The sequence below is a fragment of the Phycodurus eques genome, chromosome 10 (assembly GCF_024500275.1).
Source record: "Phycodurus eques isolate BA_2022a chromosome 10, UOR_Pequ_1.1, whole genome shotgun sequence".
Taxonomy (NCBI): domain Eukaryota; kingdom Metazoa; phylum Chordata; class Actinopteri; order Syngnathiformes; family Syngnathidae; genus Phycodurus; species Phycodurus eques.
In genome coordinates this window covers 4,072,992-4,088,774 of record NC_084534.1, presented here as the reverse complement: position 1 = coordinate 4,088,774, position 15,783 = coordinate 4,072,992, and the positions used below count along the sequence as shown (strand labels likewise).

General features: G+C 39.6%; 1 protein-coding gene across 3 annotated transcripts in view; it reads left to right on the top strand.

The window, feature by feature from the left end:
- phactr3b (phosphatase and actin regulator 3b) overlaps nucleotides 1–15,783 on the top strand; it is a 59,731-nt gene that overhangs the window by 33,017 nt on the left and 10,931 nt on the right. For all 3 annotated transcript variants that reach the window (XM_061687795.1, XM_061687794.1, XM_061687796.1), the window contains exon 8: nucleotides 4,541–4,694. In XM_061687795.1, the coding sequence (XP_061543779.1) occupies nucleotides 4,541–4,694 (154 nt within the window). The remainder of the gene's footprint in view (nucleotides 1–4,540; nucleotides 4,695–15,783) is intronic.

Below are 15,783 nucleotides of genomic sequence, written 5' to 3'. Positions count from 1 at the left end.
ATGCTTTCTTTCAAAGTACCCAAAGGAAGAATAATTATAGAACACTTTCCACCCTCTTTTTCTCAGGGATGTGCCGATCTGATCACGTGTTGAAATATCGTGGTGGATCACGTGATTTTCAGCTGATCGAGATTGGGTGAAAAAGATCGCTTTTGTTCATTTTCTGACATTTTGAATTTCACAAAGAGCCAAAATAGTCCAAAGGTACACATATATTGCCAAACAGAACAGTAATAGCTTCGTTTTACATTAAACAATGTAAATTTTCGGGGTATTTTTAGTACTGATATAATATAAGTGACTGAAAGAGACGCGCAGTGTTTGTATGTGCGTGCGTGACAGACACACACACACACACACACACACACACACATACGATAACAGTCCTTGCCCTCCCTGAGCGTGCTTTAAACTTTATAATGACACCCCAGGTGCAGTTTTCTGTAAAAATAAACCCGCAACAAAAAGAATTACACACATTCTATATTTAAATACAAGACACACCTGATCATTTTAGAAACCGCCAGCTAAATGCTAACAGGCAAAGGAAAACCCCATTGATGGGCTAGCTAGAATTAGCATTAGATCACGGGGGTAGTTAACTTCAAAGAACGAATATTTATACAGAAACTGACGGTCTTCTTCTATTCTTTTTGAGTTGACTGCAATAAGAGGCCAAGGCGCCCACAGCAGGAACAACAGATCGTCATTTCCCCCCCTAACTGTCCGAGATGAAATGAGACAAAATTTTCCCTATTTTTGTTATTTCTATTTGCTCAATGCTAAATATTTATTATGATTATTTAATATGATTATTGGACTAATTTGTTACGAATTTATTCTGTATATGTATCGGATCTGGACTCAGTATCGGCAGATACTTAAAATCAAAGAGTCGGGGTACAAAAAAAATTTGATTGGGACATCCCTACGCGTTTTAGAACCTCGCTCATTTTGAGGCGCCTCCTGTCTCGTGCAAATGAGCCACTGCTCATCCCACTCCCCTGTTTGGTGGGGTGTGCTCAAGCCTTAAAGTAGCAATTTGACGAGTTGGCGCCATCATTGTGGAATTTTCCAATCAAAAGATCTAAAAAAAGAAAAAAACAAGAACAACATGGAATGAACAGTTAAAACTCCTCCAAAATCCTCTATAACAAATAAATTCATGAAAAACAATCGATTGCTTAAGTACATGACCTATTCTACTGCCCACACTGCTCTTCTTACCAATTTCAATCTATTTGTGCTAGTTAAGTCAAGTTTTTAGGGCAAGTGACACCGATTAAAATGTCAAAGTACTTTTAACACGCCTCAGAATATCGGCCCCTGTGAGTGATTGGTGGACATTTTTAACTGAAACTTCTCAGCCAATCGGAGGAGACTCCCAGACTAGCAGATGAAATGAATTGGTTGAGGAGATTTGTTGAGAAATCACACAAAAACAATCCCCAAAAAGGCTTTTTTTTTTCCTACACAAAAAAAACAAAACTCAATTTCTCCAGAACCATTACCTAATTTTCAAAATTCTTGCTGTCTTGTACTCAGGTTCTTCATTTACCTTATGTTAAAACTGTCTGTATGACTTAACAGTAAAAATATTATTAAAATTCAGTGGCGGGCTGTGCATTTCGGATGCGGGCCTTTGCTCAGCAGCCAAGTCAAATGTGCTGTTTTAGCATGCAAAAGTACTACTGTGGTTTTGACGCCAAGTCTCTACATTACAGCAGTTCACAATCATTATTCATCTAATAACATGACAAAAACTGCAGCTATGTTGTTGAAGTGGCGAATAAATCCACACAAAAAAAGAAACATGCCATTTCTATTGTGGGCATTGACCAACAATGTTGAGTCTGAAGGCCCTGGGAAGATTACATTCATATTGAAACACACACAGAAGCTGAAATCTGGCAAAAAAAAAAAAAAAAAGAAAACCTTTAATGACTGGAGGCTGCTCTGCCAAGACAGAGACTATGAAAAGAATACAAGAAACTGTTGTAAATAATTGAATACAATTTTATGTAAGTTGGAAATGCAGGTCAGTGCTTTTGATAAGGTTTAAGTCAGCAGAGAAGATTCTGAAGGCGCCCACTGCACGACTCTGATTAAAATCTTTTGAAAAATCATCCCTTTCTGGCCCCATGTTTTGTCTCTAATATTGCTTATTATTTTAAATCTAGTCCTGCCGCGAGAGGAACAGCCTATCAGAGACTGTAGCGATAGAAGGCGTGATCGCATAGTGTGTGAATAGTTTTCTCTTGCACAACGCAGCGTGGCTCTCGCTACAACAAGCAGCCTCGCGCAGATCTTTTTATTTGGCAGGATTATTTACCTCCGATTAGCAGCAAAGGTTGAAAAGAAAGAATTGGATAGCTCTGGACAGTGACCTTAGTGACCTTTTTGCCATAGTTATAGTTAGCTGTTCAGACCCTTCCTGCAATGCTTTTTTTTTTTTTTTGTGACAAATCTAGCTACTTCTGATGTGATTGGAGACTTTTGGAGGCTCTGAGGCTCCCTCCCTGCTGCAATCGGAGCAGGAGCTACAGTATTCATCCTTCGAACACCATCATGATTGCCCAAAGCAACATCCCTGATTTACCCGGTGATTGAGAATTGTAGACGCATTGGTATTGAAACGATTGTCTGTAGAAAAAGATAGCGATACTAAAGTATTGAAAAACTACTCAAAAAGATTCCTTTCAAAGATACAATATAGACCTGAAAAAAATAGTTTATCTGGATGTTTTTTATTTTAATCCTGCTGACTGGCGACCAGTTAAGGGTATACTCCACCTCTTGCCCTAATCACGATAAGCAGCATAGAAAATTATAATGTGTTCTCACTTTCAGTCTTCAGATTTACCGTTCATGTCCATCTTTTTCTCAGTAAAAAGTGCTGTTTATTTCTGTCAGTGTCATTTTTGTATTCCAACTTCCTGGTTTGCTTTTAAGTTCCCTTTTTCAATTCCAACTATAATTGACACTGTTTCAGCATGTAGTGGAGCGGACGGGCGCCTCAAGGCTTTCAGAAGGAAGCAGAGCGCCCTCTGTTGTCTGCAGCCATGGATCCTGATGGTTAGCCATTATAATGAAATTGATTTAATTCTGAATGATGGGGGTCCTGCAACACCCTGAACATTATTACATGCTAATTTAATACAATTCATGAATGCTTACTGGCTTGAGTTTCACAGATTGACCCCAAAATGCTGCCAATGAGGGAATGACAAAGTAGTAGCAGATTTTTTGAGGGGAAAACTGCAGCTGTGTGTGTGTATGTGTGTTTAAAAAAATAATAATTGAGTAGAGATCTAGTTATCCGGGTAATGATAATCCTCAAATGTTGAATTGAAAGCAGTTCACAGTTCTCAGGACCTGGGTTCAAATCCGGCCTCGCCTGTGTGGAATCTGCATGCTCTCCCCCGTGCCTGAGTGGGTTTTCTCCGGGTACTCCGGTTTCCTCCCACAACCAAAAAACACACATCGTAGGTTGGTTGAAGACTCTAAATTGCCCGTAGGTGTGAATATGAGTGTGAATGGTTGTTTGTTTGTATGTGCCCTGCGACTGGCAAGCGACTAGTTCATGGTGCACCCCCGCCTCCTGCCCGATGATAGCTGGGATAGGCTCCAGCATGCCCGCGACCCTAGTGAGGATAAGCGGTACAGAAAATTAATGAATGAAATGGATATCCGATCTTAAGTCTATGAAATATCAATTGTTGTTTTTTTTTTTTTTTTTAATCATTTACATCATTTTTGTTTTTAATGGGTGAAAATCAAATTTCTGGTGAATGTGATCTGATTTAAGCAACATTTGCTACGTGCATATCGGGTCAGGGTCTTTAATGTAATAACATGCAATAATAACATATGCAATCTGTGTCTAATCCACATTGCACATTTGTCAACAATTTTGATTTAAAATGGGGAATCCACTTTGAATATGTTAAGATGCTCACATCTTTGTGAAATCAGAACAGGCTATGTTGTGCTTGCAGAGGAAATTCTGCATCTAGTCGTTTCATTTTTGTTCTATTTTTTATTTTTTTCCTCTGTGACCCAAATTACATCAAACGTTTTAACTTATTTTCCTGGAATTATTTGATCAGATCAAGTGATTTATTTATGGTGACAAATGTGTCAAGTTTGCTAAAGATCTGATTAAAATGCATGTATGGTTGCTTTTTTTTTTTTTTTTTTTTTTTGCATGCCAGTTTTTTAATACATAATATCAATGAAATGGTACTCAGCTGGAAGCGCAATGAACCCCCACGAAATGCTACAAATAATAATACATTTTTGTAGGTTAACGTTCAAAACAAAAATGGAATTGAAATGGAAAAAGTCACTTTACCACAAACTAACAAACATGCCAGTGTTCTTTCTCATTATTGTGCTGCCTTTGCAACAGTTTGCGCAGAAAATCGGTCAAAGGTTTGCGTGACACTTGTCCAGCAAAGGTGTCTAGCATTGGTCCAGAGTGTTGTGATGAAAACATTTAGATGATAACGTGTTGTTGTTTACCTCTATGTGTGTCCAGGGACTCTCCCACGCAGAATGAGGAAGGAGCTTTTGGCTGTGAAGCTCCGGAACCGACCCAGCAAGCAGGAGCTGGAAGACCGCAACATCTTCCCTGTCCGCAGCGACCAGGAGCGTCAGGCGATCCGTCAGCAGATAGAGATGAAGTTGGCCAAGTGAGTGGCTTTGTGTGGCCCCTTCAACATATCTATCTATCTATCTATCTTTTATTTTGACATAAGTGTGGTGGTGTAAAGAGGCAAAATCACAAAACAGCTATTATTCAAATACTTCGGGATCTGACTGTAAATGAAAGAGCGGAATGCTTAACATGCGGGACATATTGTTCTGGTTTTCCTTGTCTCATTGAAAGTGACACGATTTGTTTAAAGTGGATCAATCAGTATGAGGTCAATTACATAATAAGCTACCGGCGATTAGTTTAGTTTTAACTCGCAACAAAGATTCATATTGTTGCACTTGTGTAGTGGCTTTTTGGGGTCAACGGTTGTGGAGCGTACAAGGGGATTTTCAGAAATCCGGGAATGCAACCTAATCATACATTTTGTTACATAAATGGCAACACGCCGTTGCTATGGAGACTAATAGGATTCACATTCAAATCAGGTTAGTTTGTTAGTGAGTAGTACAATGTGTGCTGGCAGGGTTATGCAATGCTCTATGGGAGGGATAGTGCACCCATCACACCAATTGGTTTAGATATACAGCAGTAAAGCATGATGCGCCCCAACTACTATCTGATCGTAAACGGTTCACAACAGTGATAACTGACTTTTCTTAGGTTCTCAAATCACTTGACATTTAGTCATTTTTCATACAGGAAGTTGGGGCGCATCACCCCCCTCCCCTTGACTCTGGCCAAATACAGCCACTTGTTCACAAAGCCAACTTTAAAGCAGGTGGCACGTGGGCTTCATCCCCTCTCAATCAATTGATATTTTTATTGATTTTTTTTTAATGTAACGCACTTTGTGTTGCATTTTGTGTATAAAAAGCACTTACAAATACAGTTTGATTGACTGATTGATTGAATCACTTTGTCATGTAAAGGTTAATCAGTATATCGACAATTTAATTAATTAGTTAAATACCAAAATATTAAAAACACCACTTGATTTCATGCAGAGTCCACTTCAAAAGTGGCTCACACCTGACCCTAAACAAGATAAGCAGTAGAAAATGAATAAATTAATAGTCACGGTTGTCTTTCTCTGCTTATGGAGAGATGACAGCTCATGATTTCAACACCAAGAGCACATTATGAATGACTGTGTGGTAATTTGAGTTCCATTGAGTTCAACATTGGTGTAATTGAAATCTGTCAACAAGTGACACCAGGTGGCAAAACATCATGTGTAAAATTATTTTACATTACTGTAGCTGAATTATGACCCATCAGAGGAAATTCATTTGAAACACTACGATGTCAAACATGCTACATACACAGATGCCACAAGATTTAGCCACAAGAAAGGGGCAAATGTCAAAAACAGCATTATTTGTAAATGCAGAACAACATCTACAACATAAAATTGTAAATTAATTATTACCTCTCTGACAGAAAACTGGGCAGTATTATCCAGAGGTGTGGACTCGAGTCATGAATTTGATGTCTTTAGACTCGACTTGACAAAATGTCACAAGACTTGCAACTCGACTTGGACGTGAACAGCAATGACTTGTGACTTCACTTGACCTCGAGCACACTGATTTGAAAAGACTTACCACTTTTATAGTATTGAGAAGCAAAGGCTTTGCAGCTCTGTCTCTCTCAAAAAAAAAAAAAATCCACTTTGCATTGCGGGTATGCACGTTTTCGTTAGCATTAGCAGTTAGCTTTGTGAGCGATCATGCAAATAGTTACACGGCGGGCTGGCCGTGGGCTGTTTGGGCTTCCCGTTCATTCCAATCTGGTTTAGTCAGTGTAGTGTTCTTAGGAATCAGTCTTGTATTTATTTTTTTCACTTTATTTACCAATCAGCACACGACTAGTATCTATTCGACATGAAACTACGCTCTTCTTCGTGACCTTTTCTTCTTCTTCGCCTCTTTTTGATGTAATATATTTACACAGTGCCCCTTACTGTTCTGACTGAGATACCACAGTTGGATAAAATTGGGCCTTTATGAGAAGATGACAAACGTTTGTTCCTCTTTTTTTAATTATTGCCTTATGTTTTTGATACTCACAAGAAATCCATCCATCCATCCATTTTCTTTACCGCTTATCCTCACTAGTCGCGGGCTATCTTCGGACGGGAGGCGGAATAAAACCCTGAACCGGTCGCCAGCCAATTGCAGGGCACATAGAAACAAAACAACCATTCGCACTCACATCCACACCTACGGGCAATTTAGAGTCTTCAATTAACCTACCACGCATGTTTTTTGTATGTGGGAGGAAACTGGAGTGCCCGGAGAAACCCCACACAGGCACGGGGAGAACATGCAAACTCCACACAGGTGGGGTCGGGATTTGAACCCCGGTTCCCAGAACTGTGAGACAGATGTGCTAACCATTCGCCCACCGTGCCGGCACGCACAAGAAATGCCAAATTTAAACGGAACTCTTTTTATATTTGTGTTTTATATATATATATATTTTTTTAAAATGTCTCACTAGAAGTGTTTGTAGACAGGAAAATGCAGTTTCCACTATATGCACTAGGTGAATTTAAGAAAAATACTGTTGATTATCTAAAAGAGGAAACTAATTGGTCGTTCCTTATTAAGCGAAAAGTCTCATTTTCTGTTGTGTATTCATAATTGCTTCTTTAACCAAACAAAAATACATTTTATCCGATTACTTAATTATTCAATAGAATAGTCAGTAGGATACTCGATTACTAATTGCAGCACTGCTGGATGCAAATTGTCATTTGTGACAGGTCTGTTTAATGTAACTTCATAAATAAAGTGAGAAAAAAGTTAAGTCAGTGCATAGCATTTTCAACGAATAACTGAAAACGTAGTATTTAATGTTTACATATTAATTACATATAAAATTTAGATATATTAAAATATATTTTTATTTTGTTGGTAAAATGACTCCAAACTCAAAGTGTAGGAATTCGGGTCTTGCATGTCTCGACTTGGGACTTGAGGGAAAAGACTTGAGACTTTCTTGTGACTTGCAAAGCAATGACTTGATCCCACCTCTGGTATATAATATTAATTAAATATACAAACATTCATCCATCCGTTTACCGTACCGCTTTTCTCACTAGGCATGTTGGAGCCTATCCCAACTATCTTCGGGCGAGAGGTGGGGTACACCCAGAACTGGTCGCCAGCCAATCGCAGGGCAAACATAAACAAACAACCATTCACACTCACATTCAAACCTACGGGCAATTTAGAGTTTTCAGTTTACCTACCATGTTTTGGGGATGCGGGAGGAAACATGAGTACCTGGATAAAAAAACTACACAAACAAGGCGAGAACATGCAAACGCCATACAGGAGAGGCTGGATTTGAACCCAGCTCCTCAGAACTGTGAGTCAGATGTTCTAACCTGTCGTCCACCGTGCTATATAAACATTATATGAATGAAAATATATTATTACTTTGTTGTTAAAATGACTCGGAAAAAGTAGGACCGGTGACTTGACTCGGGACTTGCCTGTCTCGGGATTTTAAGTTAAAGATTTGAGACTTGTGACTTGCAAAGCAATGATTTGGTCCCACCTCTGATATTATCAGAATTGTTTATACTGGATCTTATTACACAAATCCACTGTGTGCCAACAAACAAAATATGATACAAGATCTGTGAATATGAATGAGAAACAATGCAGATTTACTGGAATTTGCAGACTCACAAGAACCAAAATAAAAACCGATGTGGATTCACATGTCTTCAAGCTGAATTTGTAACACTCAAGTACAGATGCATATGAAACTTGAACTAGTTTCGAGTCAGATTTTACAAAGAGAGGCAATCACTGTAGGACAGAACAGAAGCAGTCAAACAAAAAGCATCAAATCCTAAAACAGGTCAACCACAGTCATAATTCATGAGTGCAAACACAATAAATCACGCGGACGTATACACAATACAGACAAGATGAACCAGAAACAAAAAATAACAAAAAAAAGTTATGGAAAAATAAAGTCAACAATTAATAGAGTCGATACGGAATGATTGACATTCATAACAAATAGTGCCTGTGAACTTCTCCGGGCCTGGCATCACACATCTCCATGTGCTGTGTTCACACACCCTCACCTAAGGCATTTCACAGCTGTGCGTCCATCTGGACGGCATGAATAACTGCGCGTGCATCTGATGCGTGTGACGCTACAATTTCACGTGGTCCCTACCCACTCAACTCACGCCAACAGCGCACACTCTAGTAATAGACATTATTATGATCAGTTACTCCTGTTGGGAATTTACCATGAAAACAGTTTGCTAGCAGTGATAGCACACTACAGGGAAAAACAGCTACATTCCCAATCACTACAAACTACCTATGTAAATAACGCTTGCATAAACACAGGAAGCGATCAATTATATGTCATAAGGGGGAAGTGCGACTGCAAGGTCAGGGTTATGTGTCGTTTGTATAACGATGGTTAAAGAACAGAGGTCAGAGCAGCGACCTGTAATGAGCCACTTCCCTGCAGCTTATTTATGTTACATACATGTACGTTTCCTGACTGCTGCATTAATGCTGAACTGACATGACAGGAGAGCAAACAGTGCTTTGTGTTGTCTGCCATTCAAACAGACATTGTGTCTTAATGGGAATATAAGAGGATGGAGAAGGACGCAATTCACACAGACATTTTTTTTTGTCAGCCATACATGTCATTTATTTCCTAATACTACAACAGCCACAGGAGGGTTGCTTAAGTATCGGTGGATGATACCGGCAGCCTTCACGGGTACCCGATACATTGAAATAAGGCTGGAATCGACAGGACACCGATACCTAGTATCGATAGTCGCCCATTCCTAGATAAAACCATGAATTATATTATCTTTTTTTTTTTTTTTTTTTTTTTTTTTAGCTGTGTCACCTTTTAAAGTAAAATATTTTCTAATAAATGTTCTTAGGTTATGAAGGTTCGAATGAAATGATTGAATTGGGCAAGTACAGTCCAACAAAAACAGTGGCCAAGCACTTTGCATCCACAGTGAATGCCCAATTCTAATTTAAAGCTGCGGTGAGGAACGTCCGATGTTACGTAACACTGGTAACATCATGAAGGTAACACCTGAATGTTAATTTACAAAGCAGACTCCAGATTGCACTGACGATAGTGTGAAAAATCACACTGGTTGGGAATGTTATGAGGCAGAATGTGTCCCTCCAACAATACTTTGGTGGGTGAAGCTCAACTAGCATCCAGGTTGATTAAACTGCTTGCAGCCTGGTACCAATTGTGACTGACAGCAGGACTGACTAGTGTGCAAGCCATCCACATCAACTGACACAGAGTGGGGGACAGCTGAGGCATGCCATTGTGTGGGGTGGCTGCACCATTTGCCAACGTCTCTGTCCTACTGGCCATGTGCTCAGTGCATGAACTCGAGAACATGAACAAGAATAACCGAGCATGAAGGGAGTGTCTCTCGTGTACCAGGGACTGCACACACTGCACAGATACTCAAAGAGAGCAGTGTTTGTGTCTGATGCAATCAATCTATCAATCAACCAATCGACCAAACTTTATTTCATACATAGAAAGCAACACAAAGTGCTTTACATTTTTGTATAGCGCCTACTGTACCTGTAGTTGTGCTTTCTGAGACAGTAATGAGATATCATCTGCAGTATTTTGACCATGCATACTGTATGTTGTTGTACAAACCCCACAATTCTTCTTTTAATACGTATCCAACTATCATTTCATTGATTCCCCTTTTGTATATGTATAGTTGAAGATAAGAATTGAATCATGGACTTGGAACTATCATCAGATTTGATTAGTTTTTCATTTTGGAGAGACAGTTGTTTTTGTCAGAAGAATCTTTTTTTTTTAGGAAAATGATTTTTCAAATGACTTGCTTGTTTTCCACCAATATGCCATGCAACATATCCACTAAAGGTTCAGTCGAACCGATTTGTTGCGTTGACTTATTACCTAAGCTTGGCACTTTGCAGCAGAAAGCAGAGCCGTGGGCTGGCTTGGGGCAGCGGAAGGGAACCCTCTATTTCTAAATTTAGCCAAATGCTGCAGAGGCACTAGCCATAATCAATGCCCTATGTACGTCACAGGCAGCCCAGCTCTCCCTCACCTCTGAGCCTGTTTCTTCCTGATGAGAGATGGCAACCTCCCAGCCCATTTCCCCTCTGATTGAACTGTCTCTGTTCCCTTAAGGGGCTCTTGTAGTGATCTGGTCACAATTAACTGTCTTGATGAATGTCCCCATTTTAATCCTTTGTTACAAATTCACAGACATGCTATATATAGGCCAACCTGGTATCACTGAGAAATTGTACTGTGCGGTGATGATATATGGACTGATTAATATTTCATTCAAGTCAAATTCTTACCAATGGAAATGTCTTACTGCTGTTCTCAAGTGCAATTTTTTGGTCATTCAGTAAACTATCTTGCAACATTTTGAGAACAAAATGTTTAAATAACAAATGACTGAAGCAAAAAGGCTCACAGTTTGACCCCAGGGCTCCAGGTTAAAGGGCTGATATTTTATATTCGCTGATCACAAAACCTCAAGCTATTGAGAGACAATGATAAAATGGAATAGAAACTGCATTGCACCAGACTGAGGGCATTCGTAACAGGGTGTTTTATTTAGAATTTCGAATATCTTATTGGGGACATCAGTGGGACAAAGCAACATTGAGGCTATCCATTTCATGGGAATGTAGCCCATCTGTATTCTTTGTGTGACATATATTCATATTAAATCTGACTATAACTGGAAATGTACTGTCACAGGACTGGGATAAGATAATTCCACATTTACTGGTTGTTTTGTTTTCAGTGATACTAAAAACATTCCAAAACATGAATATTTCGCAATTAAATTAGAAAATGTCAGGTGTGTACGAGACAAGGGGGAAGACAACAACCAGAACACACACACATGACAGCAGCTCCCTTTGAGAACGAGGGCAGAGCAGCGAATGACAGCTGCTGTCCGTGAATAAACGAATACATTGGCCACACAACAGCTGAGTGTACCATCGCTATATTAGTCAGGTCCAGTGGAGGATTTGGAATTGCTTTGATTCTTGTTAACCAAACAACAGCGCAGTCTTACAACTTAAAATGTCTGTAAAGGACTGTCTGTTGGAAAGACATGGCAGAGACAAGGCAGGCTGTATGTGAACCTGCTGCTCTTCTTCTCTCAACAATTTAATTTTTTTTTTTTTGGAATGAAAATACATCTTGGCATTGGCTATGGTTGTGTCTCCCTTGGTGAACAGATAGTTTGTGATCTATGATCCAGTCATCCATTTTCTATCTCGCTTGTTGAGGCCAGAGTTGGGTAGAGGAGCCAGAAATTGTCCTCAAGTATGAGTTTTGATATTTTAGGATAATATGACTCAAGTCAAGGTAAAAAGTAGTCTTCTAAATAATTACTTCAGTAATAGTATGTATTGATTTAAAAAAAAATAATAATAATCAAGTACGAAGTAACAGGTGAGTAGCTTCAGATTTATTTATTTTTTAAATTGTGCATGAGTTCTGCAAACTTACCGGTACATCTTTATCTGCAGTGTTGTGCATACATTGCAGATTGTTTTTTTTTCATCCTCCTTTTGTATGCCCAAACTGCAATTTGCATTCATGTGCTGCGTGCGGACATGTGACTGCCTGGCTCCGTTTGATTGGTCAAATGGAAGCAAACGTCACGAGTAACTAAGTTATATAGTTATATACATACTGCATGTGGCATGAGGAAAAAATAATTCCAAATCACATGTTGTCAACACAACAGATCAACCCTTCCTCAAATACAATAATTAATGTTATACAATGGGCTTTTTTAAGGCATCCAGCTGCAAGTACCATCTAATTGAAGTGTCAATAGTCAGAAAGCATGTGCACCCACTCTTCTTCTTTTTCCTCTTCTTCAGTACCTCCCCCTTGTGCCAAATTAGAGTTGGATCACAGGCGTAATTAGTGATATATTTGACTCATTTTGACAGTGATCACCTTTTCGAGCTGTAAATAAAATAATAGGGCAGGGTTGGTCAACGACATCATTCCAACCTATGATCTAGACTTTCTGCTACTAAATGAAACATGGTTAACAGAAAGTAGCTCTATCCATCCATTTTCTGAGCCGCTTATCCTCACTAGGGTCGCGGGCGTGCTGGAGCCTATCCCAGCTATCATCAGGGAGGAGTACACCCTGAAGTGGTTGCCAGCCAAGGACAGGACACATACAAACAAACAACCATTTCCACTCGCATTCACACCTATGGGCAATTTTAGAGTCTCCAATTCATGCATGTTTTTGGGATGTGGGAGGAAACCGGAGTGCCTGGAGAAAACCCACACAGGCACGGGGAGAACATGCAAACTCCACACAGGCGGGGCCGGGGATTCAACCCCGGTCCTCAGAACTGTGAGGCTGACGCTCTAACCAGTCCCCACCGTGACACCGAAAGTAGCTCTAATGCCATTTTAAATGAACAGCAGCAAATTTTAATTTTAATAAGTGTGGAATAGGGAAAAAAGGGTTGTTATTTTTAAGTCATCATTTCAGTGTAAATAAATTATACTAGGTGAGGTACATAAATGAGAGTACCGCTACTAAGTTTATGGAGACCATAGTTGTGCCACAAGCTCTGAATGCTGAGGCAGTTGATGAACTTTTGAATAATTTCACCTGGAAAATCTCAAATGTCATGAATGCTGTGGCTCCTATTAAAACTAAGAAAATCTTGAGGTGACCTAGAACACAGTGGAGGAGCACAATGATGGTAAAGAACTCTAAATCAAAGTCTAGGAAAGCAGAACGGTGGAGAAAGCAGTGGAGAAAGACTTAGCTCCTAATTGACTATGGCCACTACAAAGTCTTTGTAATTTAAACCAAGATTTAGTCAGGGCTAGACAGCAACACTTTTCTGAAATCATCAGTAAGAACTTCAACAATACTTGCACTCTGTTTGCTGTGGTTGGCAACCCTCTCGAATCAGATAACTCCAGAACTCCTAACAGCAGATAAATGCAATGAATTTGCTTGTTATTTTAGTGAAAAAATAAAATCCGTCAGGTTAAATATCAGCACAAATCAGCAAAATTATACTGCATCTGAAGCCACCTAGGAAAAAGTCTATTACCGTGTCAGAATTTGATAGAGTTGACCAAAAAACTGGAGAGAAAACGATTCAGCAGCTGAAACCATCAACGATCTGTCTTGACTCAACACCATCTGACTTTTTCAAAGCTATTGTGAAGTCTGTGCAAGCTAATTTGCGGCAAATAATCAATTGCTCACTCCAGCCAGGAGTGTTTCCTAAAGCTCTTATAGAAGCTGGCATTAAGCCTCTTCTAAAAAATAGAATTCTGGACACTTCCATGTTAGCAAGCTATAGGCCCATCTCAAATTTCCCTTTCATAGCCAAGATTGTTGAGTAAGTTTTTTTTTTCATCAACTCAGCAATTTCTTGAACTTAAATGGACTTTTTGACAAATTTCAATCAGGTTTCTGAACTCATCACAGTACAGAATCTGCTCTTATCAAAGTGCTAAATGATATATGGTTGAATACTGACTCAGGAAAGGTATCAATTCTGGTCTCGTTGGACCTCAGTGCAGCTTTTGATACGGTAGATCATAATATACTGCTGAACAGGTTGGAAACGTGGGTAGGACAAAATGGAAAAGTCCTTAAATGGTTCAGGTCCTACCTGGAGGAAAGGAGTTATTTTGTAATCATTGGAAATGTTCAATCTCATTAATTGGCATTGACCTATGGGGTCCCTCAAGTGTCAGTTCTTGGACCCCTCCTGTTCAGCCTGTATATGCTACCCTTAAGTCAAATTCTTCAGAACTTTAATTTTGACTATCATAGCAATGCAGATGACACACAGTTATATCTAGCAGTGTCTACTGATGACCATAGTTCAATTGAGCTGTTGTGTAACTGTCTAAAACAGATAAATAACTGGATGTGCCAAAATTTTCTTCAATTAAACCACAACAAAACTGAGATAATTGTTTTTGGCAATAAAGAAAAGAGAATCCTCTTTTCTGTTAGTAAATACCAGGAGTGACTCTCTTTACAAACGAAAGACCTTGGTGTACTGATAGATTCCGACCTGATTTTCAACAGTCAGATCAAATCAATTACTAAAACTGCCTTCTACCATCTGAAGGACATATCCAGAATGAAGGCTTGCATATGCCAAGCAGATCAGCTATATTTTTTCCTGACAGTTTGGCTTAATTTGCAAATGTTATTACCTAGGGCATTCAAATTCTGATATTCGAATGTAATTTGGAACTGATGTGCTTGAAAATCCCGCAGATAAAGACCATGTGACCCTGTTGCTCTGTGACCTGGGGACATGTTCAAAGCTGAGCATGGTTTTTTGAAGTCACCTCTTTCACACTTTGCTCCCAGTAGGATGCTGACATTATACCCCGCTCGATCTGTGGTCCTGCAGTAAAGGGCAGAACATCCAAAGCCTAAATCAGCAGTCGGATTAAGAATTGATTTGTATATTTCACATGTTGTTCTTTGAATGTGTCCCATTCATGTAGCACAGGAGACCTTTGGATGGTAGGGAACTCTAGGAAAATGTATCAGTTTTGCAAAGACAAAATGGAAGTTGATGCCAGAAAATACAGCAAATATCAGAGCACCACTTGCCAAAAACACACTCACAGACTACATCAAATCTGTGACGTAAGAATGGAAGAATTCCAGGTCTACAGTTTTGGCATTGAAGTTGCAAAAACAGTTCAGTTTTGGTAGTCTATGATGAACGAGGTTTCCTTAATTTTTACTGGCATCTCAACCCAAACTGTCCTCCACGCACTGCATCTCTGAGGCAGGTCTGGTATCACGCAGATTCAGCTGCATTGAAGGGCGGCCCCCCTGTCCTCGGGCTGTGCCACTGAGGAGGAAAGAGCGAGGCATTAGGACACACCTCAGTGGGCAGCAGCAGCCTGAATCGTCATGCTCTCCTCTGCTCGCGGTGGCCTGACATTCGCATCAGCCCTTTCTGTTAGAGGCAGCTCATTCCTTTGACATGCTGGTGAGTTCATTGAACAAACAGGGAGCTTTTAGCTCTGACCAAGCAGAG